At 54.6% G+C, this 26,324-nt stretch overlaps 1 protein-coding gene across 1 annotated transcript; it reads left to right on the forward strand.

The window, feature by feature from the left end:
- Positions 1 to 4,397: 4,397 nt before the first annotated feature.
- Positions 4,398 to 26,102, forward strand: Adss1 (adenylosuccinate synthase 1). Its single transcript, XM_059279348.1, has 13 exons — positions 4,398 to 4,628; positions 13,257 to 13,359; positions 16,948 to 17,010; positions 17,440 to 17,490; positions 17,834 to 17,900; positions 18,896 to 19,003; positions 19,132 to 19,213; positions 19,402 to 19,528; positions 20,027 to 20,181; positions 20,953 to 21,077; positions 22,815 to 22,912; positions 24,256 to 24,405; positions 25,435 to 26,102. The coding sequence occupies exons 1-13, from the start codon at positions 4,437 to 4,439 to the stop codon at positions 25,485 to 25,487; spliced, it is 1,374 nt and encodes a 457-aa protein (XP_059135331.1). The 5' UTR covers positions 4,398 to 4,436; the 3' UTR covers positions 25,488 to 26,102.
- The last annotated feature ends 222 nt before the right edge of the window (positions 26,103 to 26,324 follow it).

A 26,324-nucleotide genomic window follows, 5' to 3' on the forward strand; every position in this document is an offset into this window, starting at 1 on the left:
AGTGAGTGGGAGAAAGGCTGGGTGGGAGATGCGTGGTGTGGTGGCCAGGAAAGTCTACTCTCCTTCCAGATGTGGAAGAGGAGCAGGTGAGGAAGCACCAACCTGGAGTTTGTATCCAAAGGGCAGGACCTGGGCCCCGTGCATGAGTGATCTGGGGCTCCAGACGCAGTCATCACCCCTCATGCCCCGCAGCAGATAGCAGGGTGACACCTGAAGACATGTACTGACAGTCTTCAGCAGGTTGTCACCTGCCATTGGAAGGGGTGGTGGGCTGGCTGGGGTGCAACAGATATCACAGCTTTCAAACCCCTGAGTGGGTGATGGGCAGCATGGGTATAGAGCCTGGGGCCCGGTGATGTCCTTAGGCAACAGTGAGCAGGTGCAGGCCATGTTCCTCGGAGACCCTCTGTAAAGGAGGGTGTGCCCTGTGCCCTAGGTCCCTGCCAGTGGGGATCCCAGCCCAAGAGGGAAGTAGGGACCTGGGGCATGGAGGCAACGTTGGGGCTCATGTCACTACCCATGCTCAGGCACCTGCTGGCCTGGCCCAGCCCTCTGGAAGCTGCTGGGTGTCTGCCCCTCAGCCAGGGCAGAGTGTCCCTAAATACTATCTGGGGACCCTGTTCCCAGACTCGCAGGAAGGTCACACAGTGCAGCCGCTCCTGGGCTCGGGATAGTAAGCAGTAGTCCTCCCTTGTTTAAACAGACTCAGCCATTTGCCAGGCACCTGCTTAGGGTCCTTGAGCTCCGGGGAGGTGGTGGTGGGAACTAAGACCAGACAAGGCAAGGAAATGGTCAGCAGCTCCCAGCTACCATGGTGTGATGGCTAATTTGCATACCGCAAACCTCACGCCACATACTGCAAACTTTTTTTGTCAATCTAAAGGCTTGAAGGTCAGCAACTATGATCAAAGGGGCCAAAAAGATGGCTCAGCAGTTAAGCACACTGGTTGCTCTTACAGAGGACCCAGGTTGCTTTCCCAGCACCCTCATGGCAGCTAATGCCCATCCATAATTCTAGTCCCAGGGAATCTGGTGTTCTCTTCTGGCTTCTGTGGGCAACAGGCATGCACATGGTGCACAGACACACATGCAGGCAAAACACTCATACACATAAAATATTTTTTTAAAAAATCCATGATCAAGCCAGGCGTGATGGCACACAACTTTAATCCCAGCACTGTGGGGGGGGGGGGATATCAGAGGCAGGCTGGTTTCTGTGAGTTTGAGGCCAGCGTGGTCTACAGAGTGAGTTCCAGGACAGTCAGGGATACACAGAGAAACTCTTGTCTCAGAAAACAAACCAACAAAATCTATGATCAAAGTTTTCCATTACCCCAGAATTCCTTCATACCCATGAGCATCTTCTATTCTGGCCCTGCCCCTGCCATCTGGCTTCCTCTGGGTTGGCCCATGCTAAGCATGTCATATAAATGGAAGCATTGAACACATTTCCTTCTGTGACTGGCTGCTTCCAATTGTTCTCGAGGTTTGTGGGAGCAGTGTTTCACATCTCATGGTTGAGTCACATTCTGTGATGTGGCTGGATTGTGTTTCTTTTTTCCATTCAACTGCCTCTGCGTGGGGGTCATTCTGTGTGAGGGTATACAAATGGCGCTAAGAGCGGCACGCGCATGCTGGCCTGGAGTGGACTGCCTTCATCTCTGCTGCACACACGCACACCTGGGCTGCAGGCTGAGCCTATGTTTAACTTTGTAAAGACTTTTCCAAAGCTGCTGCCCTATTCCACCAGGGATATTTTTAATCTTTATTAATTATGGGGGTGGGGGATGTGTGTCACAGCATACATGTGGAGATCAGAGGACAATCTTGGAGAACTGTTCTTTCCTACCATGTGGACCAGGGGGTGGAACTCAGGTTCCCAGGTTTGGTAGCAAGTGCCTTTACTATCCAAACCACCTTGCTGCCCCCTTGGGCTATTGTTTCTAAGCAGCTTAACTCTGCCTTCTCACTCTGGAGCTCCCGGATATTGAAGTAAAACTGAGTTTTGAATTAGAGTTAGAATGCCTACCCCATCAGTCAAATCTGCAGAAGCCTCAAGTAAGGCCAGCATTTCACCGACCTGGAGACAGCTGCTCCCCAGCCTTCCTTCCCCACTGCCTACTGGCGGTCAGCCTGGTGGCTAACAGATGCGGAAGAAGCCAGCCCGGTGACAGCTCTGAAGCCCCTGGCACCTGCAGGCCCAGGGTGCCAGTCCATGTGCATTGACTGTAGGTGTCTGTAGGTGTCTGTGTGGCATGGTCTCATGCTAACCCAGAGGGAACCATAGGTGGTGCTATGCCTACACACCCTCCCCCTAAGGCCATGCAAAACATTGCTGAAGCCTCTTGTCTGAGGTCACAGAGCTGCAGAGCCAGAACCCCTCAAAGTTAGTGGCTGCTGTGCTGCCCACCACCCTGGAACGGGCTCCATGAGGGGGTGGGGTGCTAATTCCGGCTGAGCCTTGTGACTGTCAGGGCCCCAGCTGTTGAGCTTGAGTGAAGCTATTTTTAGAAAAGCCTTCCCCCTATCTGGGCCCTTGGCTATTTATAGTCTCAGGCTTAGGAGAGTCAGTGCCCCAGGACCCATCTAAGCCCCCAGAGTAGATCCCTCTGAGCCCCAACCTATGCCTCTTACACAGAACCCCAGGAAAGGGAGCCAGGACCCTTTCAGGCTTGCAGCAACCTCCCGGAGGGCAAGGGCAAGACAGGGACTGAAGTGACATTCAGCATGGGCAGTCTCTGTCTGTCTCTGTCTCTCTCTTTCTCAAGACAGGGTTTCTCTGTGTAGTCCTTGCTGTCCTAGGACTTGCTCTGTAGACCAGGCTGGCCTTGAACTCACAGAGATCATCCTGCCTCTTTCTCCTGAGTGTTGGGATTTCAGGCATGCACCACCACAGCCCTGCTTCAACACAGGCATTCTTAATTCATAATCTCTCTCACCTGGAATCAAAACTCATTAACTCTTGCATCATTCTGCTAGCCTGTCTCCTCCCTCCCTCCTCAGAAACTGCTGTGCTCCACACCCCGCCTGCTATGACCCCTGTCCTCTCTTGCGCACCCCCACTCCATTCCTGTACCAGCTGTTTCTGTCTGCTCCACTGGACATGCACCAGCCCTTCTCAGGTATTTCTGCCTGCCCCGGCCGCTTCTCGGGAGGTCTTGGCCTGAACCACTAACTCTACATCCATCCCACTTCTATTAGTTTGTCCCTCACCACTGTGGCACTGAGTGAGCTTGGCAAGGATACGTGATCTGCCAATAAAGGCTGTAGCTCTCTTCTGGAGGTAGTGTCCAGACTCAAGTCCCTGACTGCTTCACCCACAGCGACTGAAGGAGGGCAAGTGTCTATGTCCCCGTGTGAAACGGAGGGACACAGATTACAGCGACCTCCACAGCCAGGGAGGTAGGAGGGAGGTAGCAGCAGTGTGGCTGGGGCTGGCTGGGAACAGCCTCTCCCCCCCAAGCTGGGGGGTGGGGGGACAGGCCCTCAGAGGGTGTGTCAAGTCTCCCTGGTCTTGTGACAGGCCTGGGAACTGGCCCCAGGACTACAAGGAGCCTGACGGTCCTATGAACCTGTCCAGGAGTCAGTCGGCACACTCCGGAAGCACATATGACCGCCCCTAATGGGGTGGGGCAGTCCTTCCAGGCAGAGCCTTCCTTTGTCCCTGTTTCCAGCCTAGACCGACTTGAGCTAGAGCAGGGCATAGCAGTGCACCCAGGTGGGTGCCCAGGAGTGGCAGAGGCCGTTGCCACTGAAGTCTGGTGTGGGTCTCTTGGAAACCTGAACCCTGTTCTGCTCCTGTGTCTCTGAAGTTGCTCTGACCGGGGTGGTTTGGGGGTGCTTCATCTTACACTTGGTACGGGAGTCCAGAGCAGCATGCCACCTCCACAGCATGTCCTGGGCCCAGAGGGGTGACTATGTGGCCCGGTGGAGAGAGGCTGTCCACAGCTAAGGGACTTTCTAGGCGGCCCTCAGGAAACCAGCGCCCAGTCATGGACTTGAGATTTACCACCGGACAACAGGAGATCCCGCGGGCAGATCCTCCAGGTTAGCGGCAAGGACGCATTTGTAGTTCTGTGTCTTCCCGGGTGAAAGACAGCCACCTTCGCAGTTCCTGCAATCCCAAACCCTGGCAAGCCAGGGGCAGAGATAGTGTCTGGGTCACACAGCACTGACCCCACCTCGCGTCCCTGGATGCTCTGGGTCATTTGCTTGCCCGAATTGTGTCGGGGCGTCTGCGCCCTAAGTGCACGCCACCTACTACGACAGCGACAGGGGCGGGGAGCTGTGGTCGCAGGTCACCCAGGCGCGTCACCGCACGCGCAGGACCCGCCCCCAGCCCGCCCCCAGCTCTAGGCGGCCGCATTTAATGGTGCGAGAGCGCTGGCGGCGGCGGGCTCTCCTGTGGCCCAGCGCAGCGGACCGGCTAAGCCAGCATGTCGGGGACCCGAACCTCCAACGACCGGCCCCCCGGCGCGGGCGGAGTCAAGCGGGGGCGGCTACAGCAGGAGGCGGCGGCGACAGGCTCCCGCGTGACCGTGGTGCTGGGCGCGCAGTGGGGGGACGAGGGCAAAGGCAAGGTGGTGGACCTGCTGGCCACGGACGCCGACATCGTCAGCCGCTGCCAGGTGCGGGCCAGGCGCCGAGTCCCTCCCCAACCCGCCCAGCGAGCCTCTCCCCTTCCCTGGGAACCAGACGAACCCTGTCCTCCTGTGCCCTGAGTGGGTCACTGTCTTTTGGATTCCTCCTCTCCAGGAGCACCTTCCCCTTCCCCACTAAACCCTTCCTTCCCACACACACACACCCTCTCACACAACGCTCTTGTGCTCCCGCCCACCCAACCCCTCCCCAGGGCAATGGCCGGGACCTGAGCTAAAAATATAAGTTGCTGAGTAGGGGACATGGGATCTTCAGGGGTAGGGCGTTCCAGGGCAGTGACGGTGGGCCCTCTGGTGGGGAGAGCCCCACTGGGGTGAGTCAAGGTCCCCTAAGACACAGCAAGGGCTGTGAGCTGCTTTCTGGGCTGGGGGGGGCGGCCCTGGTGAGTCAGCCAGGATAAGGCTATCACCCAGCGGAAGGGCAGGGGCAGGTGCCTGAAGCAGAGTTCAAAGGGGTCCTGGCTGTCGTGGGAAAAGGAGGAGCCTTCCGGGCAGGGTGACCTGGCGGCTGGAAGTGCTCAGAGAAGGCCCTAGACAGGCTTTGTGCTCTTGGCCAGTTGCAAACTGCTCCGAGCACCCACATTTGTTCTGACTGACTCTGGACAGTGGGTGGGACTCTCCTTTGGCTAGTAGCCTGGTCTCCTTAGGTTCCTGGTGGTGCCATACTGCCCCTGCCACCACACTGCCTCTGGGCTGTCAGCTCTAGCACCAAGGACTCAGACTGAGGGAACATACCGTCATGACTGGGTTTGGAGTCACACTTCCAAAATGCTGCTGACCTACACGGAGGTGGAACACCTGCTGGAGTTCTTCTACCTGGTTCTCTGGCTTTCTTGCTGAGTTCCTGAGGAACTCAGAGCAGGAGTTCAGGCTTGTGGTCGCAGGAGGCAGAGCTTGGCTCTCTGGGCCACACCTGCCTGGCGGGGGATGAGGATTTCTGGAAAGTTTTCCCCAAAATGGGGGGATAGCCCTCTCTCTCTTGCCCTGGTCACCCCTCTCCCCTGAAGTCTCTAGGTCCTAAGGACAGGCCTTGGACCCCTGCTCCATGCATGCTTTGTCCAGCTGTGTGTATGTGTACTTCCCGTGCTCTGTAGTCCCTCTCTCCAAAGTGTCCCAGCACCACAGCCCCCACCCTTCCCCAGAGCCATTTGCTCCTTTAGTGCCTATGGCCTCTCCATACAACATGCTGGTTCTGGTCAGCATGGTCAGAGAAGCCCCGTGGTGTGCCTTGATGGCCCCAGGCTCCACTTCCAGCTGTGGACACAGTTCTGGAGGGGATGGTCCCTCCCTGCTCTATGCCCAGGCCAACATGCCAGGCCCAGATCCCCATTACCTGTCAGGACCTGCAGAGATGAGAGCCAGCTGGACCACACCATCCTCTCAGACAGGCCTTCTCTCCCTTCCAGCTGGCTCCCCAGCAGATCCAAACAGGTGCTCCCCCAGAAACCATGGAGCTGAGACATGTCTCCTTTCCAGTCTCTACATTGCAGGTCAGGAGCCTCTGATAGAGCTCCTTTACAGGTGGGGAAACTGAGGCTCAGAGTTGTGGGATGAAACTAACTATCCCTTTGGGTCCCTTAGAGCCTTTACCATAAGCCGCCATGATGGCACAGACCTGCCTTCCTTCCTTCCCCTGACTCCATGGAGAAGGCAGCTAAGCCAGAATTCCCTCGGGCCCCACACAGCCCCCTCTGGAAGGCATTCAAGTCCCTTTTCCATGGGTGCCCAGCCCTGGTCATTGCAAGCACTTGGTGACCCTGGCTTCTTGCACTTGTCTCTCCACTTGGTCTGCCACTGGCCTCCCACATCTTCCCTGGTCTTAAGTCCCCATGGCCAGCCCTATGTGATCAGAGGCCGGCAGGGTGGGGGGTCTAGGCAAATTGCCTCTGACTTTGGTTGGGTACATGAACCAAGTGAAGGTTCTGGGGCCGGCACGAAACCTTGGACCCACTGGCTAGGACAAGATTGCAAATCAAATTCCCCCCATAGCAAGTTGGCTACTTCAAAAGGTTACAGTCAGCAGGGCTGCTGGTTCCTTGGGCTCCTGGAGGATGACGTGACCTAGCACCTGGGCTCATCACTGTTCCAAGTGGCAGTTGTGACCCCAGGGATACCCTGGTCTCTGGCAGGCACAGACCTTGCCTCTGCAATCTGTTAACCCTCCATGCTGACAGGACTAGCCTCCAAATCCGGCTTCCACGCCTTTCTGTGGCCGCAGACACTTGTCGCAGCTCTCCACCTATTCTGGTTCCGACTCTGCACAGCCCCGCCAGCTGCCCTTACTTCTTGCTTTGCCGTCTTGATTAATTGGGATCTATGGGGCAGACGGCCATGTTGAGCCCCCAGGAGCACCCTCCAGCTAGCACCTCTGGCCTTGAGTCCTGCCTGCTTCTTTTCTTCGCCTCTAGGTCCCTGCTCTGATGTGGTTCATGCCCCACCCCTGCTCTTGACACTGAGAGCATCCTTCATCCACCCTGAATCTCTGAGGCTGCTGGGGGCTGCATTGTCCTCCTCCCTGGCTCCCCACTCCTCTTTCACCCCTCATCCCCTTCCAGGCAAGTCCTTCTGGCCTCCTGCTCAAGGGTATATTGCAGCTCCAGTCCATCAGTTGCATCCTGTGCTGGGGGATTTGTTCTGTCTTCCTCTTCCTTGGAGTCCCGGGCACCTCTGCCCAGGCTTCCCCTTTCTGTGTCCTCCATGTTTCCTTCTCTGCTGCCTGACTGTCCAGCTGTGTCCAGTTGCTCCATCAGATGAGTCCAATGTTTGTGTTACCTCACGGGCAAGGTGGCCACCATCTCCTGATGCATCCCACTGCTCATCTAGGCTCTTTCCTTCATCCCCATAATACTCTTTCTCTGATACTTGTGGCACCCTGCCTGGCACTGGCAAGCTGCCATGCAGGCCTGTTGGTATTTAAACTCTCCTTCCATGTGGTTGGAGAGTCAGAACCCTCAGGGTGCTATGGCACTGTCATCTGGTCATGCTCCGTACTAGACTGCTTTGGGGGCTTGCTTGGTTTCCACCATGAACCCACATACCGTTCCCATGTCTGAGACTTCTGTCCAGCTGAGGTCACCCTTGTGGAAGGGCTGGCCTCAAGCAGTGGTAAACAGCCATGGCTGTGACCACAGGCCTTGAGTCCCACGGTTTTTCTCTAGTAGAGTAGCACTCTTAGAGCCAAAGTTCTGCGCCAGGACCTGCCTTGCAGTCTGCAGGTGCGCTGGCACTTTCTCCAAGGGAAATGTGTAGCCTTGGATCCTAGGCTGCTCCAGGGGCCTCTGGCAGGTAAGAGAAGCACTGCTTTGTGCTGGGAATGCCTGGTGTTGATTCCAGAAGCAGGTCTCTCTATGGCTCTACTTGCTGATGGCTTTGATGGCCAAACAATATCTCCAGGAGAGGACTCTCAGGGTCACACAGCCCCACATCACCCTGGGCAGGACCTTCACACTCTTGCCCAAACTATTCCTCCCTACAAGGGAAGAAGTAAGTGAGCTGTAGGTCTGTGAGCAGATCTGGAATGGAAGTGAAGGCCTTGATATGCCCCCCTCCCCCACGGCTCTTAGAAGGTGGGCCATGAGGGGAGGGGCATCAGCAGGTTAGAAATTGATGAAGCCCTCTCCTCTAGCACAGGGCAGGTACCAGGGCAGGAGCTCTGGCAGGCATGGACAGGAACAGGGCAATGACCACACTGTGGAGCTTATAACATGTTAGTAACTAGGCTCAGTCCTGCAGGCACTTAGCACCTGCTCCATACAAGGTCTGAAGGACAGCCAGAGTGGACAGAGGGGAGATGGGTGCTGGGACAGCTCGTGGTGTGGAGAAACCCCTGCAGATGCTGGAAGAGTTGGGGATGAGCTAAGGTAAACCGGAACCCAGTGCTGCAGAGGCCCTGGGAGCTAAACACCCGTTCCTTAGCCTGTCCCTTGGACGCACACCACACTAGCACATGTCATTCACACAGAGCCCTTCTCTACTGTCTGTGAGGAGGACAGGGGTCTCCTAGCTATCTCAGCCATCTCATAGTACCCTACCTGGGGTCTGCAGATATTAGGCCAGAGTAGGGAAAGAGAAGGGCTGGGAAGGCAGGAGCCCAGAGCACCCCCTGGTGGAGGGCAAAGGCCACAGCTACCTGTCCAAGGACCTGCAAGGGAAGGAAGGTTCTGGCCTAGAGGGTAGAAGTAGGAGAGGCTAAAGAAGGCCTCAGAGATGTGCTATAGGTGCTCTGCATTCACACACAGGTCTCCTGGATAGAGGGGTCCAGCTGGGCAGGAAGGTCTATTTCGGGTCTCTGCCCAGCAGGGCCCTGGTCTGTCCTGGAAGGAGATGCTAGGACACAGCTCGTTGTATCCAACCTTGAGGTCCTCTGTTCAGCTTAGGTCTGTGCGCTGACAGGGCCCTGGATAGCCAGGAGCTGTGTCCAGATGTCCACTAGATGGATGGCTAAGAAGAGCATTTTGGGCATTGGGGTTGGAGCTCAGGGCTGTGGGGACAGGTAGGCTCTCCAGCTACATGGTAGGCATGGGTAGACAGAGGAAGAGTGTTGGTTTCTGCAGTGTATGTCCACAACTACTGTTTATGCAGCCCATTCAGAGGGTGCCTCTACAGGGCCAGCACCCAGACCCCTTCCCAGCTTCACACTGGAGATATTGGGTCTCAACTACAGGGCAAAGCAGAGGTCCGGACCAAGTTGATCTGGAACAGAATCTGGTTTGGTTCTGGTCCCTCTTTGTTTGCCCAAGACAAAGGTCTCTTGTCTTAAACTCTTGGACACCAGGGCCTGGGGGTTCTGGGTGACGATCCAGGCTGTCAAAGGGTGCTGAGGGAGATTTCAGTGTACACAGGGGCCTCAGAATTATGTTATGGAGAAAATCCTGGGAGGAGCCTGGAGGCACCAAGTAGTGCTACTATGTCCACCAGGCTCCTTGATGCCCCCGATCCTGGGCTTGCAGCCTGATCTGAGCCCCTGTGGTACAGGTATCTTGAGGTATGTGCTTTGAGCTATCCATGTAGCCACTCCCCTTAACTGGCCAGTGGTGAGAGGTGTCATGATGTACTGTGGGTGACCATGCCTCCAAAGACACTGTTCCACATTATTTACACAGTAAGTGGAGAGGATCTGCCCTCGCTGATGGACCCTAAAGGCTGTACCCAGGTGCTTGGCATCCACCTGCAAACAAGGGCAGCTGATCATCTTCCAGTGAACCTCCAGGAAGGGGGTCTGAACAAGAGCTTGACTCTGACATCTCAGGTCCTCCTTAGGGTTCAGCACCTGTGGGCATTCTAAGCAGATGGCTCCCGCAGTAGGGCAGGGCCACAGCAGGTCTTTGGGCTATTCCCGGCATACATTGGCTAGTGCCCACTTGGGCACTGCTGGACTCTTCCCTGTATTGGGGGGTCAGTGAGATCCTGGGCTCTAAGATGCCCTGGAGCAGTCTGAGGCTGGCACACCTCTCCATCCCCCAGAACTGGAGCTGGCAGTGGCACCGGTGGTGTTTCCTCAGTTGTGCAGATCTCCACAGCGTCCTCAAGAGCCTGCCCATGTAAGGGGGCTACTGCGCCTCAGAAACAGAGCTCACCTCGCTTCCCCTCACCCCACCTCCCACATGGGAGCCAAGTGTAAGCAGCTGTGCCAGGCAGGTCTGAATGTCCCCCACATTTTCAGGGGTTGGTGACTCCCATCATGCCCAGATTTTATTGAATGTCTGGACCGGGTTAGTAAAGCCAAAGAAGGCATGGGAGGGCTTGTCTCCGTCTCCACCAACTGTCCCTGGGCAGCCTGTCAGTCTGAGACCTCAACGGGAAGAGGGAGACTGTCACCCTGGGCTCCACAGGCTTGCCCGGTGTCCCGGGATGGTGCGTGCCTTAGCAATGGCCTGTGCCTGATGCCTGGGTGTTGCAGTGGGCGCTGGCGCCGAGGTCATCTGATATCTGTTGGCCTATGATGCTCATGCCTGTTCCTAGGCACCCGTGTTTACCCCAACACAGACAGGCGGGTGCTTGCTGTCTGTGTTCTCCAGCCAGCTGACATGGCCCTGGGCACTCGAAGAGAGGGTGGGACCGAGCATCCCGCCTAGGGTGTCTGGGTTCCCTGGACCTAGCCACGGTGGAAGGCAGGTTGGCCACCTTGCTGTCCCTGGAGGCCTGCCAGCCCAAGAAAAGCTCATCACTCTAGGCTCTGTTGCAAGCTTGTCTTCTCTTGGGACCTCAGTTTCCCCATCTCTTCTTGGAGACCACCTCAACTGCCTCAGGCAGGAAACAGCATTGTGGGTGTTCACATATTTTGGGAACTGAAAGGGGGGGTGGCAATTCTGCATCTGCTGTGGCAAAGCAGAACATGGCTGGAGTCTCCAAACCCCAAGGCTTGCCGAGGTCCCCGTTCTGATGGTCTGACTTCACAAGCTCAGGGGCAGGACACAGGCTTCTTCTGTGCCCAGCTGATGGCAAGTTCAAAGCCGGAGCTGCAGGAATCTTCCTCAGTTCCCACCTCCTTCATGCCGCACCCACAAATCCTCTGTTCTTCCCAGCAGCCCCTCTGGGACCTTCCCCTTGCAGTTCACCTTCTAGCACTATATCTGTCATGATCCACGTCATTTTCTCCTGCTCTATCACCTGCTCACAGAGCCTGTAAGGCCAGGCTGCCAAGCACTTGGGGTTTCCTGAAGAGGTACTCTCACATGCCTGGAACCACTCAAAGATCAGGAGCTCCCTGCAAGTCACATTAAACTGAGGAGCCTCCCAGATGGTTCCTACCCTTTACATGGCAAACAGCTCCAGCAGAATTGTGTTTCGGAGATTTCGGAACAGACTGCACAGTGTACCTTCCTAACAGTCGGGTGCCTGGGGCCCGTGCCATGAAGTTGGCTTCTAGTTGACCCATCGATGTCATCTGATGTCATCTACATGATAATAAGCTTCACAGAGGGCAAGCAAGGAACAGGAAGCTTAGGCACACGGTTCTGGGGCCTGCTCTTAAAACATGTGGAGAATAAAGTCCTTGGAGAGAAAGCCCCTTCCTTACACAGGATCTCAGCATCAGTGTTCTTTGCCTCCTGCCTCAGCAGAGGACCTGGTAGACATGACTCTGTCCATCACGTTGTGCATAACAGGGGGTCACAAAGGGAGGTGAACCTTCACTGAGGGAAAGATGTGTGGGAGCTGAAACTGCCTTCACTCTGTCAGCCAGCTAAACAAAGTGACATGTGCCTGGCCTGTGTGTCTTCTGGGAGAGGGGGCAGGGAGCTGATCTGGAGCTGAGCTTCAGGGTCCCTAGGCTGAAGTGAGCTCAGTAAGGGTTGACCTTTGCTGACTATAGAGGCCAAACACAAGTGCGGAGCCCCGTTGCACAATTAGGGGGACCACAGTGCTGTCTGCAGGTGGAATTTGGTACTGCAGGCCATACGACTACTGGCCTTTGAAAGCCTGACCGCGGTTTGTCTAGAGTAGTTGTTCTCAACCTGTGGGTCGCAACCCCTTTGGGGCTACATATCAGATATCCTGCATATCAGATATTTACATTATCATTCATAACAGTAGCAAATTATAGTTATGAAGTAGCAATGAAATAATTGTATGGTTGGGGGTCACCACAACATGAGAAACTGTATTAAAGGGTCACAGCATTAGGAAGATTGAGAATCACTATTCTAGAAGTACCACATGCAGAGTATGAGGGGCCTGGCTTAGAGGACATCAAATCATCTTGGGAACTGAGTCTGCCACTCACTATACCAATGCATGTGCCCATTTGCAGACATCATGTAGTGTGGCCCTTCCACCTGTTCATGGCTTCAGCCTTACCCATTGTGCCTTGCCCCTACCCACCCACCAGCACACCCAGACTACAAGTTCCTGCTGGGCAATGACCTGCTAAGCAGCCCCGCCCCCGACCCCATGTGAGTGACAGGCCACCACAGTCAAAGGCAAGAAAGCTTTGGTGACCCACCACCATGGGCCTCTATTTTTTCTATGCCATCAGAAGCCTATGTCATGAGTCTCTGGGAACCTGAGGACGCAGTGTCCAGGGTCTGGAGCTGTGTGCTTCTGGTCAGGTGGCTGACTAATGGAAGAAGGATGCTGGAGCCCGAAGCCCAGCCTTGATGTTGGGCTCTCTCCTCACCCTGAAAGCCCTGTCCCGGCTGGCCTACCCTGTCAGCTTGAATTCCAAAAGGAAGAAGCCTCCCTGGAACAGGGTGACCTAGGAACCACCTCTTCCTTTCATTTTTACCCAGGACAGGGCCCTGCTAAAGAGGGCAACAAGCTGGACTGTGGGGTCTGGGTCTGTGTTTTCCATAGGAATTGATTCTCAATTCCTCATTACTTCGTGGTGGAGAGGGGTGCTCAGCAAGGTCCACCTGCCAAGGCTGCACTGAGTCCTGGGACCAGGCTGGGCCAGAGAATCCCCAGAATCAGACACTAATTCAACCCAAAGCCCTGACCACTGACCTGTATTGCCCAAGCCCTACCACTGGACAACACTGGGGCCTCAGGCACCGTGTAGGGAGAGAGATGATCTGGAGTGAGGCTAGGGTACTAGGCAGGCCCTGTGGGATCGGCTTCAACACTCAGGTACCAGCCGCTCATTCGAGTCTCTGTTCCTAGGGGGGCAACAACGCTGGGCACACAGTGGTAGTGGACGGCAAGGAGTATGACTTCCATCTGCTACCCAGCGGCATCATCAACACCAAGGCCGTATCGTTCATCGGTGAGTGCCCCGCCAGCCTCAGCCTGACTTCCTGAACCGGGATCCCGGTGTGTATGGAGAGCGTGGGGAGTCTCATACAAACCCCAGGGCCGGACCTCGGCCTGCCTGCCCTGTGTGCTCACCTGGAGCTCCCCACCCAGAAACTGTCCTTAGAGCCTGCTCTCACCAGGAGTCAGAGGGTGCAGGAAGCTCTGTGGAACACACAGAGCAGTATGGGGCGTGTGTGTGTGTGTGTGTGTGTGTGTGTGTGTGTGTGTGTGTTCAAGTTCATGTATATGGGCGTATTTGTATGTGTGGAAGTGAGTGTGCAAAGTTGTGCCTTCAGAGTACATGGGCCTGGGAAGAGTCTGGGCACATTTCCTGATGCTGCCTGGCTGTTGCTGATGCCTGATGAGGCGTCCCTGTCCCTGGTCTCTCTAGTTGGTGCTGCAGAGGGCCCCCTTCTATCTCCCCTCTTCTCTCTCACCCACAGCCCCCTTTGTCCTCATTCTTGTAGCTCTGACTGACATGCTTGTGGCTTATCTGACCCCCACATCTCAGGAAGCAAAGGCAAGGTACTGCCTGTCCACGGCCAGCGGATAGGACAGGTCTGTCTGGCCCATTGTGTAGGAGCGGAGGAAGGAAATCTGCAAGGTAGGGCTGGGGTGGGTAGAGTCAGAGCTCAGACATCTTAGAGCTCCTCCCCTCAAGTACACACTGTCTCTAGCCCTCCCAGTGCAGAGCCAGAAGAGGGGTGATGTGAGGAGCCCCAGCGACTGAGCTGGCCTGTCTACCTGTGCTGAGTAGAGCAGCAGGCCAGGGGTGCTGCCCATCCTTTGGGAAGGCCGCAGGAAACGACCTGCCAGTCTGGTTCTACTTCCTCCAGAAGCCTCCTTGGTGGGACAAGCGACCCCATGGAGATGCACATGACCCAGAACACGTACTGCCTAGCCCAGAGGATGGTTGGGAACCAACAACTGGAGAGTGGCTGGCAACTCCCTGGGAGCTCACTCAAGAGCAGAGATGCCGTGGTCATCACAAAGGGCGCCCGCCCGGAACAGCCACTCAGCAAGAGCACCAGCTTGTGTTGACCCTCAGCTTGCGACACTCCTTGTCTCTGCTGTGGGGTTATTTCAAGATACTGTGGCATTTGGGTGACCTTTTGTGTTCACTGTGGCTTGTGTAATCTCTGAGTCACTCTGATTTGGACTGGTGTCCCACCTCCCTCTGCCAACCCATGCCATGGCCAACCTCATGAGGCTGGCATAGGGTTCCTCCTTGGGAGCAGTGGTGGCCTCTGCTTGCTTGGCTCTCTTCAGGCCAGACCCTGTACCGGCATGTCACGTGGCCTCAGCAAGGCCACCTCCTCTCTCAGCCTCTGCCTCTAGCTGTGTGGACTAACTCTGAAGATCCCATGTTTGTTTTTCCATGATTAAGCACAGCTCCCAGGGTGCTGGTAGGATTCTCGGAAACTTTAGGGTCCACATTTCTCCATGCCATGGTTCCTATTTTCTTATTTTTATATCATTTCAATAAATGGAACTGCTTTATTGAATCATAATGTACACATTATAAAATTTATTCACTGTAGGGGCTGGAGAGGTGGCTCCACAGTTAAGAACACTAGCTGCTTTTCCAGAAGACTTAGGTTCAATTCCCAGCACCCACATGGCAGCTAACAACCATCTGTAACCAGTTCCAGGATACCTGACACCCTCTTTCGGCCTCCATGGGCACCAGACATGTTCATGGTACACAGACATGCTCACGTATATGCAGGCAAAATACCCACACATATAAAATAAAATAGAATAATCATTTTTAATTGTCCACTGTAGAGGTACAGTTTTGAGGCTACCACAGTCGATTCAGTCTTGAACTTGCTCCAAAGCCAAGTTGAGTCTTGAATTCCTTATCCTCACGCTGAGCGCTGGGTTGACTTGGAATTTTGAGACATTAACCAAGACTGGTACAAACTTATGATCCTCCTGCCTCAGCCTCCCAAGTGCACTTCATGCTTCTAATGGGCTTTAACCTGCTGTTCTGGGGGTCAACTGAGCAGATGCAAAGTCACATCCCCTTAGGATAGAATGCGTTCCGGTGAGCTGGGCAGAGAAGGTTAGCTCTGGAAGCACATGTGGGGTGGGAACAGCAGGAGCAGGGGGCTGTGGCATCTAGGTTCCTTCCTCGGGGCTAGAAAGAGGACTTCTTGCTAGGCTGATTTGGAGCAGGAGTCTCCTGGGGTTGGCTGTTTTTTTAACGATCATCTCGGCATCAGGTCCTAGCACAGCACCTCTGTTCTGGTCTGCCATGGTCACCAGGTCTCCACATGGAAGACATAGCCGCTAGCCTTGTTAGCTTTCTGTTGCTATGATAGCGCACTCTGACTAAAAGCAACATGGTAAGGAAAGAGTTTGTTTGGCTTAATTTCCAGGTCACAGTTTATCATTGAAGGAAGTCAGGGCAGGAACTTAAGTAGGATCTGAAACAAAAACCATAGAGGAACTCTGTTCACTGGATCTCTCACTTTCTGGACCATTCATGCTCAGCTTTCTCTTTCTCTCTGTCTCTCTGTCTGTCTCTCTCTCTCTCTCTCTCACACACACACACACACTTTCCTTCCTTCCTTATCCTTATCCTCTTCTTTTTTGAGACAGGGTCTTGCTATGTAGACCAGGCTAGCCTTGACTCATAGAGATCTGCCTGCCTCTTCCTCCAGACCACTGTGACCAATGGCATGCTCCACCACACCCAGCCTCAGCTAACTTTCCTATACAGCCCAGGCCCACCTACCTAGGGGTGGCATCACCCATGGTGAGCTAGGCAGGCCCTCTTACATCAATTAGCAAACAAGATAATGTCCCATAGACATGTTCGCAGGCCAATCTGATTGAGGGAAGTTTTCAACCGAGATTTCTTTTTCTTGGGTGACTCTAGGTTGTCAAGTTGACAATAAAACTAACCAGGACCACCTCCATAGCTGCCCTTGCCTCACACCAGCTGGAGGCTGGGTGGACAGCCTCCTTAGACACTCCTTTATTTGCCCATGTTTGAGGATTCTCCAGGCCTCCTGGCTTGACAGCCCACTTTCCTTAGCACTAAGAAACATCCCAGCATCTGACATCCACAGGTATTCATCCACTCACCCTCCGAAGTCTTGCTAGCCTTCAAGATTTGTCAGTTATAATAAGCTGCTGCCACCACCAGGGCAGGATCAGTGCTCAGCCCCTTTGGGTGAACACCCAGGATAGAGGCATATGGGGGCATCACACCACTGACTTCAGAACTCCCCATTCCCCACACCTACCCTATGGAGCCCCGCTCCCCCCCCCCCACCCCCAACCACTTCCCCCGGATTCCAGAAGCTGCTCTTCTTTCTGTCTTCATGAGCATCGCACCTCAAGACCTCACCTAGGTGGGTCATAAGGCTCATGTCCTCAGTGTCTAAGCCCAGTGTCCCCAAGTGTAACTGCTGCTGCATGTGATGGAGTGACCTTTTTCATCCGTCACCTGGGTCTGGCACTTGAGCCTCTGGCCCCTGCCGTCTGCCAACACCATTGGAAACAAACGTTCAAGACCTGGGATGTGATTCCGCCCCTTGTGTTGCAGGCAATGGTGTGGTCATCCACTTGCCAGGCTTGTTTGAAGAGGCAGAGAAGAACGAGAAGAAAGGTAGGTCATCCATGTCCTCGCCCCACCCACAGGCCCATGGCCTATGAGGTCCTAGCTGGCTGCTCACTGCATGCTAGCTCTGGAGAGTGGAGAGCAGAGTCCCCACCAAGGAGCAGCAGCCGGGCAACCCAGAGTCTCCAAAGCTGCTGCTGTAGGCCACTGCTGTGGCATCTCCAGCCCCTGGAGTTTCAGTGTGCAGGCCATGCAGGAATGAGGCTGAAGCAGGAGCTCTAGCATGGGTGTGGTGTCTTTGGGGTTTGGAGTCCAGAAACCCCAGTAAGGAGCCAGTGCCAGGGCAGGGCTGTGGATGCTGTGCAATGCACGTGGTCCTTTGAAACCTGGGCACTCACTTCAGCCACCAGTACTGGGGAGGACGGCCATCGTCACCTAGGACTGTATACACCTGTGGTCTCTGCCATGTCCCCACAGGTCTGAAGGACTGGGAGAAACGACTCATCATCTCTGACCGGGCCCACCTTGGTAAGGTTCCCATGAGGCTCTGGGGATGGCCCCTCCTTGCTCCCTCCATCCAGAAGCCTTACCCCTCCATGGTACAGAGCTCAGGAGGCCCTGGAGGGCCTGCCTGGTCCCGTATGCTGCTGAGCTTATTCTTTTTAATGAGCCTCAAGGTAGGATCTAGGCCAAAGCCAGGGTCACACTTGGTTTCCCCTCCTTTGTGGAGACTGGGACTCTGGAAGCCCAGTATCTGCTCCCAGCCGGGGACCTGCTGACCCCTTCTCCTGATACCATTCAGAAAATGAGGTCCCTCACAAACTTCTGTCCTCTGCTCCTCTCCTGCCCATGCGCTGGCTGCTGGCGACAGTGTTTGACTTCCACCAGGCAGTGGATGGGCTGCAGGAAGTACAGCGTCAAGCACAAGAGGGGAAGAAGTAAGTTCCTCATGCCATTCCTTCCTGTTCCTGGGGACTTCAGTTCCACATGCTGGTGGCCCGGGTGCAGCTCCTGTCTGAGCAGGGGGGGGGGGGGCCGTCATCAGCCAACTTAGGGTCCCTTGAAAATAAAACCTGCAAGAACAGCAGGGTAGTCCGGCCTTGGGCTGACACGCTGACTTGGTTGGCTGCCATTGCTGTCTCTCGCCACAGCTGCGCCACCCTGACCATGTACACATCCCTCAGGGAAACGTGAAAAGCACTGGCATGGCCTGACCGCCCCTGCTTGGCCGACAACCACCCCAGCACCCAATTCCTGCACTTTTGTCCATTCAGAAATGTTTGTTAAAACTCCAGATATGCCAGGGAGGCATGTGGGAAGCAGTCAACGGCCACACACATACTGCACAGACACACAAAGCTCGCATACATGTTAAGGCACATTTGCTTCTACAGTTGTGAACAGGAGTGCTCCTGTGTATCTGCATGTGCACATGACACATGGGTACGCATGTGCCTGCACGTATGCACGTACACATTCACACTCACACATGTATACTTGCACTTGCATAGGTACATTCACACAATACCCGTGCAGTCACACATGCACTCTCACATGAACACACAGACACAGGTGGCAGCAGTATGTGACTTGGGGTCAGCTGTGCAGACCTTAGGGATAGGTGGATAGCACCAACACCCCTACAGTGTTCTTGCTGCTGAGCAGGAGGGCAGCTGCAGGACAAATGCCAATGCTTAGAGGTGGACGGGGGAACTCAGAACGCTCTCCTCACCTGCCCTGCACCGTGGTGCTGTGTACTTAACCTGTCCAGGTGTCTTCACAGCAGCTGAGTCCCCAGACCCCACTGCTGCTGTTCGGCGGTCTCCTTCTCGCCTTCTGGCCTTGATTCATAAGGTGGACCCTGAGTCTGCCGGGAGCCAGGGTGGGTGGGGTCAGCAGAGCTCCTCAGCAGCACACACTCCATGTCTTTTAGCATTGGCACCACCAAGAAGGGAATTGGACCAACTTACTCTTCCAAAGCCGCCCGGACAGGCCTCCGTATCTGTGACCTCCTGTCGGATTTTGATGAGTTTTCCTCCAGGTAGGTCTGCCCACCCTCTCACAGCCCAGGGGGAAGACACGGAAAGGTAGTGGGGGACATGATGGAAGACAGAGCCCCCGGGTCCAGTGTGGGCCCTCGGAGGGTCACCGTGAGGGTTGCCTGCACAGATTCAAGAACCTGGCCCACCAGCACCAGTCCATGTTCCCCACCCTGGAAATAGATGTGGAAGGTCAACTCAAAAGGCTCAAGGTAAACTGACCAACACTGGACCAGGCACTGGGGGAGTACATGGGGGTGGGACAGACCTCCCCCGTGTGGCAAGGGAGCTGCCGCCGAGCGCAGAAGTCCCAGGCGGGCACTACTGCCAGCTGTCAGTTTCTGTGGGCTGTGTGAACCCTGCCCCTCTGCAGCCTCATGTGGTGGCATGGTCCTCTCAGGGCTTTGCTGAGCGGATCAGACCCATGGTTCGAGATGGTGTCTACTTCATGTATGAGGCACTCCATGGCCCCCCCAAGAAGATCCTGGTAGAAGGTGCCAACGCAGCCCTTCTTGACATTGATTTCGGTGAGTTCTCCACCAGGCAGCTCCATTCTGAGGGAGATATGGCCTTTTGTATCTGCCAGGAACTATGAAAACTCATGGAACAGTTAAGTGACACAGGCCACCTTCCAAGGCCACAATGCTGTCCATATCTACCACAATGAGCCCATTGTCCTTTTTGCCTAACTTCAGCCAGATAAGGGAGCATCAAAGGCTGAACTAGGGTGAGGTTGAGAGGCCAGAAGTGGGACAAGAGAGCCTTGCAAGGCCATGTACCTCATGTCCCCAGCTCCAAGGCATACCAATCTACTGCCCTCATTGTTGGGGAGGCCAGACCACCTCAATACAGGCTCCTCTGTGAGCCATACGGTACCCTGTGTAGGCCACTGTCCCAGGACAGGCCCTCACTGGTGGTCTGGTGATTCCCCAAGAGGGAATCCAACTGCCCTTTGCTGAGAAGGCACCTTGGGCCCTGGGATCTGCGAAGGGTGGTGGGTAGCCACTGACTATTCCGTCCTGCAGGGACCTATCCCTTTGTGACTTCCTCCAACTGCACCGTGGGTGGCGTGTGCACAGGCCTGGGCATCCCGCCTCAGAACATAGGTGACGTGTATGGTGTGGTAAAGGCCTACACCACCCGTGTGGGCATTGGGGCCTTCCCCACGGAGCAGATCAACGTGAGTTCCAGCACAGAGGTTGGGTGGGATCTTTGGGGTTGCATGGTGTCAGGTGGAACTGCAGACATGCTGAGGGGACCCTACTGAACAATTCTCCACGTCCTAGTGGGATCTTTTTACAGCACAGGCTCAGAGGTGAGGGTGTTAGAGGCTTTGAAGGACAGTCTGTTCCAACGCCATCAGCAACACAGTTCACAAAAGGGGTGTGTGTGTGTGTGTGTGTGTGTGTGTGTGTGTGTGTGTGTGTGAAACTCCATTTCTCCATCAGTGTGTGAGGCCCACAGACAAGAGGGAATCCTTCAGCACTAACTCTCTAGCTCTCCAGCCTTGGAGCATTTCTGGGAGCCGCTGAGGCCTCAGAATCTTCCTGGCTTTCCTTCCCTGACACCTGATTTGGGTGAGACACAGCTCTTGTCCCAGGAAAGGCAGGTGTTTGAGAGAGCCTGAGGTGGGGCTATTTTCAGGGTGGGGATAAATCCTGCTCTCCACCCTGAGTTGCAGGACAAGGCCCCACCCTCACCTGCCCACACTAAGACAAGAGGAAGGGAGGTGAGCTGCCTGTACCCCCCCAAACAGGCTGGGATTCTGGGGTGTTCTGGAAAAAGTGCTGCCTCCTCAGAGCCAAACTGGGGAGCAAAGCCCTGTGTCTGCCTCAGCTGGAAGATGGAGAGGAGAGGAGGCCAGGAGCACAGGGACAAGTGGGCACGCACCACACCTGTCCTGGCCAGTGCCCAACATGGCAGGCACAGACAGTCCTTTGTTTTCACATAGGAAATCGGAGATCTGCTACAGAACCGTGGCCATGAGTGGGGGGTGACCACAGGCAGGAAGAGACGCTGCGGATGGCTGGACCTGATGATCCTAAGATACGCTCACATGGTCAATGGCTTCACTGCGTAAGCAGCCCTCTGTACACTAGCACCAAGGTGTCATCAAATCTACATCACATAGGGATCTTCTCTGATCCCAATGCCCACAGGGCAAGTGGAACTCATCTCAGGGGCCGGGGGCCCCAACATCTGTATGGAGTCTTTCCATCCAACCAAGCCCCACCCCCAAGCAAGGCCAACCAGGGAGTAACACAGAGGCCATAGGTGTGAGGCAAAGCCAGAACAGGGACGCTCTTCCATACCGACCAATCCCAAATCACTGTGATGGTCATGTGAGAGCTAGTGTGGAGCTGGCCGGGTGCTCACATGGTGTGGGACCAAGTGCAAGGTGAGGGTGATCCTGAGCGGAGGACCAGGGCCTGAGCAGAGCAGACTTCAAAGAAGGGCATGTTGGGAGGATGTGGAGGTGATGGGTGTCCTGGCATTCGTTCCCTACCATGCACACCCAAACACGGCTACAGGCTTTGCCTGCAGGGCTTGGGGACATCCTACAAAGTACAGTGGTAGTTTATAAGCCAGAAGGACTTGTCATTTCTAGAAGATACATCCCACAGGAGGAACCCCGAGGGGCCGGGAGGAGGGACAAGCCTGGGTTGGAGAAGCAGACAGGCAGGCAGGGCTCTGGATGCCTCTAGCAGAGCAGGGAGACGGAGCAGCCCACAGCTCCCGTGTGCCGCTAGGAGCTGACTTAACAATCCTGTGAATACAGAACCCCAGTGAGAAAGGCTCCCTATGAAGGACCCTCCCACAGCCAGGAGGCAGAGGTGGGGTCAAGGTTGGGTAAGGACCTAAAGCAAGGTATCCCTCCAGCAGCAGCAGGGGCTTCCCAGCCCCCCAGCCCCTCACCTGCCACCTTTGTGAGCCTGCAAGGGAAAGCCCCCAAGGATGCTCTCACAATCTTCAGGAGTGTCAGGGAGCACAGGGTAGACCACAGGGGGCCTCTGCAGGTCCGATTGCTCAGGACCTTTTCCTGGGAAGGAAAGAGGTGTTGTAGGGTGTTGGCTTCCCTGCCCCTTCTCCAGCTCTGCAAGGGGGCCAAGTCTTCCCCACCAGCACTGGAAAGTCTATGCTGGCTTCAAGACTCAACCAGAGCCTTCCTGGGTGGAAACAGAGCTGATAGGTAGCTAGAAGTAAACTGTGTGGCTGGTGAGGTGTCTGAGGCCTTGTGAAGCAGATGCAGGGCAGCAAGGGTCTGCAACCCACATCCTGCGTGAGCAGGCACAGCCAGATGAAATTATCTGTGAAGCCTGTGTGGAAAGGAGAGCAAAAAAAAAAAAAACGGGGGGGGGGGAGACTTCAGCACAAGGCAGTTTTGAGGAAGGCCAAGGAAGGCCAAGGAAGGCCACAGCCATACTGCACCGGTCCCAGCTCTGGAGCGGTGTTCAAGCAGATCCATCCTGGAAAAGTGGGTACCATGCCCATAGCACTAGGCCCCACATGCCCCATGCTACGGGGAACACATGGCAGGACCCCCAGGCAGAGGTGGCACCCACTGGCAAGAGAGAAAGCCCCGATTTCAGGAATGCTCCAGCTGGGGGGATGAACGGCAGATTCAGGCCCAGAGGCAGGTGTTCCTGCTCTCCAGCCCATTCAGTGACTGCATTTTTTTGGGGGGGGGTCACCTGATCTTTACTGTGTTCAGTGCAAACAGCAGGAGGAAAGGGCGGGGGGGGGGGGGGACCAGAAAAACAGCAGCAATGACAGTACGCTATTTCTCCGCTCTCTATCTTGTTTTGGGTACAGGCTGGCCTTGACCAAGCTGGACATCTTGGATGTTCTGAGCGAGATTAAAGTTGGCATCTCCTACAAGCTCAATGGGAAGAGGATTCCTTATTTCCCTGGTATGTGTGATGCGCCTGAGTTTTCCTGGCCATTGGGGACACTTCTTGAGCATTAGAAAAGACGCCACTAGTTTTTAGGTGACTAGGGGAGGGGCTTAGACTCTAAGCTGAGGACCACTGCTTGTCTCCAAAGACCAGCAGCTGCCTGGCTTTAGTCCCTCAGTTTCTTGGCTAGGCCTGGCCCATCTCTGGGAAACTCCATGCCTTCTGGTGGCTTGGAAATGTCTTGGGACAGGGCTGAAAGGCAGTTGAGAGCCCACCCTGACACTCGCCCTTGCTTCCTGGGGCCCCTCACCAGCCTCAGAAAGGTCCCCCTCCAGGGAGATGGACAGCCCGGGAAGTCAGGAGTCATGAGCTGCTCTGAAAACATGGATCTCTATAAAAACATAACGCATTTCAGATGAGAGACCCTGTGGGTGGATCTCTTTTCTTTTGCCATTTCCTGGTGCTGGGGCTGGAACTCAGGGCCTCACCTACGCTAACAGGAGCTTAGCCCCTGAGTTGGATCCTCATCCCTGGGTGGCGTCTAAGGATCTGGCTTGGCTTCTGCACCCATGTGTCCTGTCCCTTGTTAAACACACTTTTCTTAAATGCTTTTTCTGGCTTTTAGTTTCTTGTGCATCTGGAATATGCCTCTCAGCCTCAGATCAGAGGCACATCTTATCAGCTGAGACTCCCTCCTCTGCAGCACATTATAGTCAAACTCTTCTTGCCTGTCACCTCCCAGTAAGCCCTAGACTCAATAATACCCCTTAGCTAGGGGAGCCTTGTGCATACTTGAAGCCAGGTCCTCTGACCTTACTGACCCCTGACCTTTGAAAGGGTGACCCTTCAAGTTGATAGAGTCCTGCTGGTAGCTCTGGGCTCTGTGGTAATATACCCAGGTAAGACACTGTCTGGCGCTGAGGCTTGAGAACCCTTATAGGAGGCTGCCTATCCAGAATATTCCATTAGCAAGGAATGATGCATCTACCATGAGCTATGGTGCCCCAGCACAGAGCTGGGGGGTCCCAGGCAAGAAGAGATTCATATATCTTTAAGGATACCTTGACTTCGGGATTCTAGAGTCTCTTATAATTAACACTTGTGCCTTAGAGTTCCTCCATTGACATTCTGTGGACACTCGGCAGATGGGTTAGCCAGTGTCTGGGAACTGGCCATGCTTCCTGGCTGGAAAGGGCACAGCCAATGTTTGAGTCCCACTACAACCCCTGCTCACTGCCCAATGCCGAAAAGCCAGCAGGGCAGCTTCCTGCCTGCCAAGTCACTAGGTCAGAAGACAACCATCCCCAGGAGTAGGACAGCCTATGGGACCCTTCTGACACCGCTCTCTCCCACCCCAGCTAACCAGGAGATCCTGCAGAAGGTGGAGGTAGAGTATGAAACACTGCCTGGATGGAAAGCAGACACCACCGGTGCCAGGAAGTGGGACGACCTTCCCCCACAGGCCCAGAGCTATGTGCGGTTCGTGGAGAATCACTTGGGTGTGCCAGGTGGGTACCAATGGATGCTCCAAGAGGCCTGTATCCCAACACAAGGCCTGGTGAGAAATAAGAACTCCCAGGTAGTAACCACATGAATGGAGCAGACAAGAAGAGGTGGAGGTGGGAACAGGGGCCATCTGGGGAGGGCCACTTCCACAGCTCCAGCCAGGTCGGGGCCCAGTGACCCTGCCTAGGATATAGTTCAGGGTGCAAAGAAGCAGGCAGGGTGTGCCTGCCCTGTGACTGTGGTTACTCTGCCACCCAGAGAAGGCTCAGGGCTGCATCCTCATGGCTCAGGCAAGAAGAAGGACAGGACAGGGTACTGCTTTCTGATGCCTGTGGATGAATGACTCATTATAGGGCCCACAATACAGTTTAAAATACTCCCCTTCTGGGGCAGGAGAGGTGGCTGAGCAGTTAAGAGCCTTGCTGTTCTTGTACAAACCAGGGTTTGGTTCTCAGTACCCACATGGTAGCTCATAACCATCTATAACTCCAGTTCCAAGGGAGTCTATGTTTTCTTCTGACCTCTGTGGGCACCAGGCTTGCACATGGTACACATACATGCATGCAGGCAAAACACTTAAAAGATAAAATGTTTTTAAATCTAAAAATTACTTTTTTATGAATACTCCATTTGGTGAACAAACAGCGTCTTTGCCAGGGGACTGAGAAGCACAAGATGAAGTGTTAGGGACATTTTGTAGCCTGTGTGTGCATGTGTGCAGAGGACAGCCTCAGGAGTCACCTCAGGAACCAGGAATGCTGTCTACCTCTTTTTAAGACAGGATTTCTCACTGGTCTAAGCTCAGTGAGCAGGCTAGACTGGCTGGCCAGTGAGCCCCAGGGCTCCATCTCTACCTCCTCAGTGTTGGGATTACAAGGGTATACCACCAGGCTAGCATCTTAACTTGGGCTTTTGGGGTCAACTCAGGCTCTCGTGCTTACAAGGAAGCTCGACCAACAGAGCCATCTCCCCAAACCCGAGAAGCATTTTTGTTCACGCTCTCTCCATTGTGCGCTTTGTTGCCCTTTCAGTCAAATGGGTCGGTGTTGGGAAGTCCAGAGAGTCCATGATCCAGCTGTTTTAGAAGCCAAGCAGAAGCCAGCAGGCCACACCACAGCGCACCACCATGGGTGAGCAGCTGCAGCCAAGATCCTAAGCGGTACAGCCAATGCCTTCAACAAGACAATCTGAAACCATTTCCCATACTTTTATTTTTCTATGTACGTCTTCAGCTTGACCCACTGAATTCTACGATGATTTTAAGTGTGTAAAAGAAGCACTGTGTACACTTTTTAAAATCTGCTTTTAAAATGAGCCGAAGTGTTCAAAACAGAGGCCTTCAATGACTGATTGTCAATGGTATGTGTTCAGCTGGAGCAGTATCATAATAAACACATACCCAGGAGCCATGGAGAGGTCATTACACTGTCTTGACTTTGTCCTTATCACTTTTAATCACTAATGGCAACCTTTCCCAGTGACCATGATGCCACTCCCAGTAGCTGTGTGAGGAGCTGTATGGCAAGAGCATAGGGTCTGTGAGACCCAAATCAGAAGCAGTCAGAGCCAGGATTGCACAAAGTGCAACTTACTGAGGACTTATTTACACCAAAGCAGGAGGAGCCCATTTCCCAGGGTGTGAGGAAAGGACTTTCACAAAGCCAGACTAAAGTGGCCCAGGGTCATCTGAAACGTACCTGCCTTTAAAACAAAGTTATTGTCCAGCATCAATCAGGAAACGATCTGTGTGTCTGTGGCCTGCACTTCACACTGGGATGGCTTAGTGACACTCGTGCAGTGTTACCTGGTGTGCAGAACAGGTGTCATGACCAAGATGTCCTAACAGCTGGACTCCTACACTTTGGTGTCATGGAGCCACAGTGTTGTGCCTGCTCAGAAAACAAAACACAGCAAGCCCAGG

Source organism: Peromyscus eremicus, chromosome 14, assembly GCF_949786415.1.
Source record: "Peromyscus eremicus chromosome 14, PerEre_H2_v1, whole genome shotgun sequence".
NCBI classification, from domain to species: Eukaryota; Metazoa; Chordata; class Mammalia; order Rodentia; family Cricetidae; genus Peromyscus; species Peromyscus eremicus.

Excerpts from the sequence above, each read along its gene's own strand:
- Adss1 (XM_059279348.1), top strand. The coding sequence starts at position 4,437 with ATGTCGGGGACCCGAACCTCCAACGACCGGCCCCCCGGCGCGGGCGGA. Across the intron at positions 4,629-13,256 it reads ACATCGTCAGCCGCTGCCAG|GGGGGCAACAACGCTGGGCA; the intron begins GTGCGGGCCAGG and ends CTCTGTTCCTAG. Across the intron at positions 24,406-25,434 it reads GAATCACTTGGGTGTGCCAG|TCAAATGGGTCGGTGTTGGG; the intron begins GTGGGTACCAAT and ends TTGCCCTTTCAG.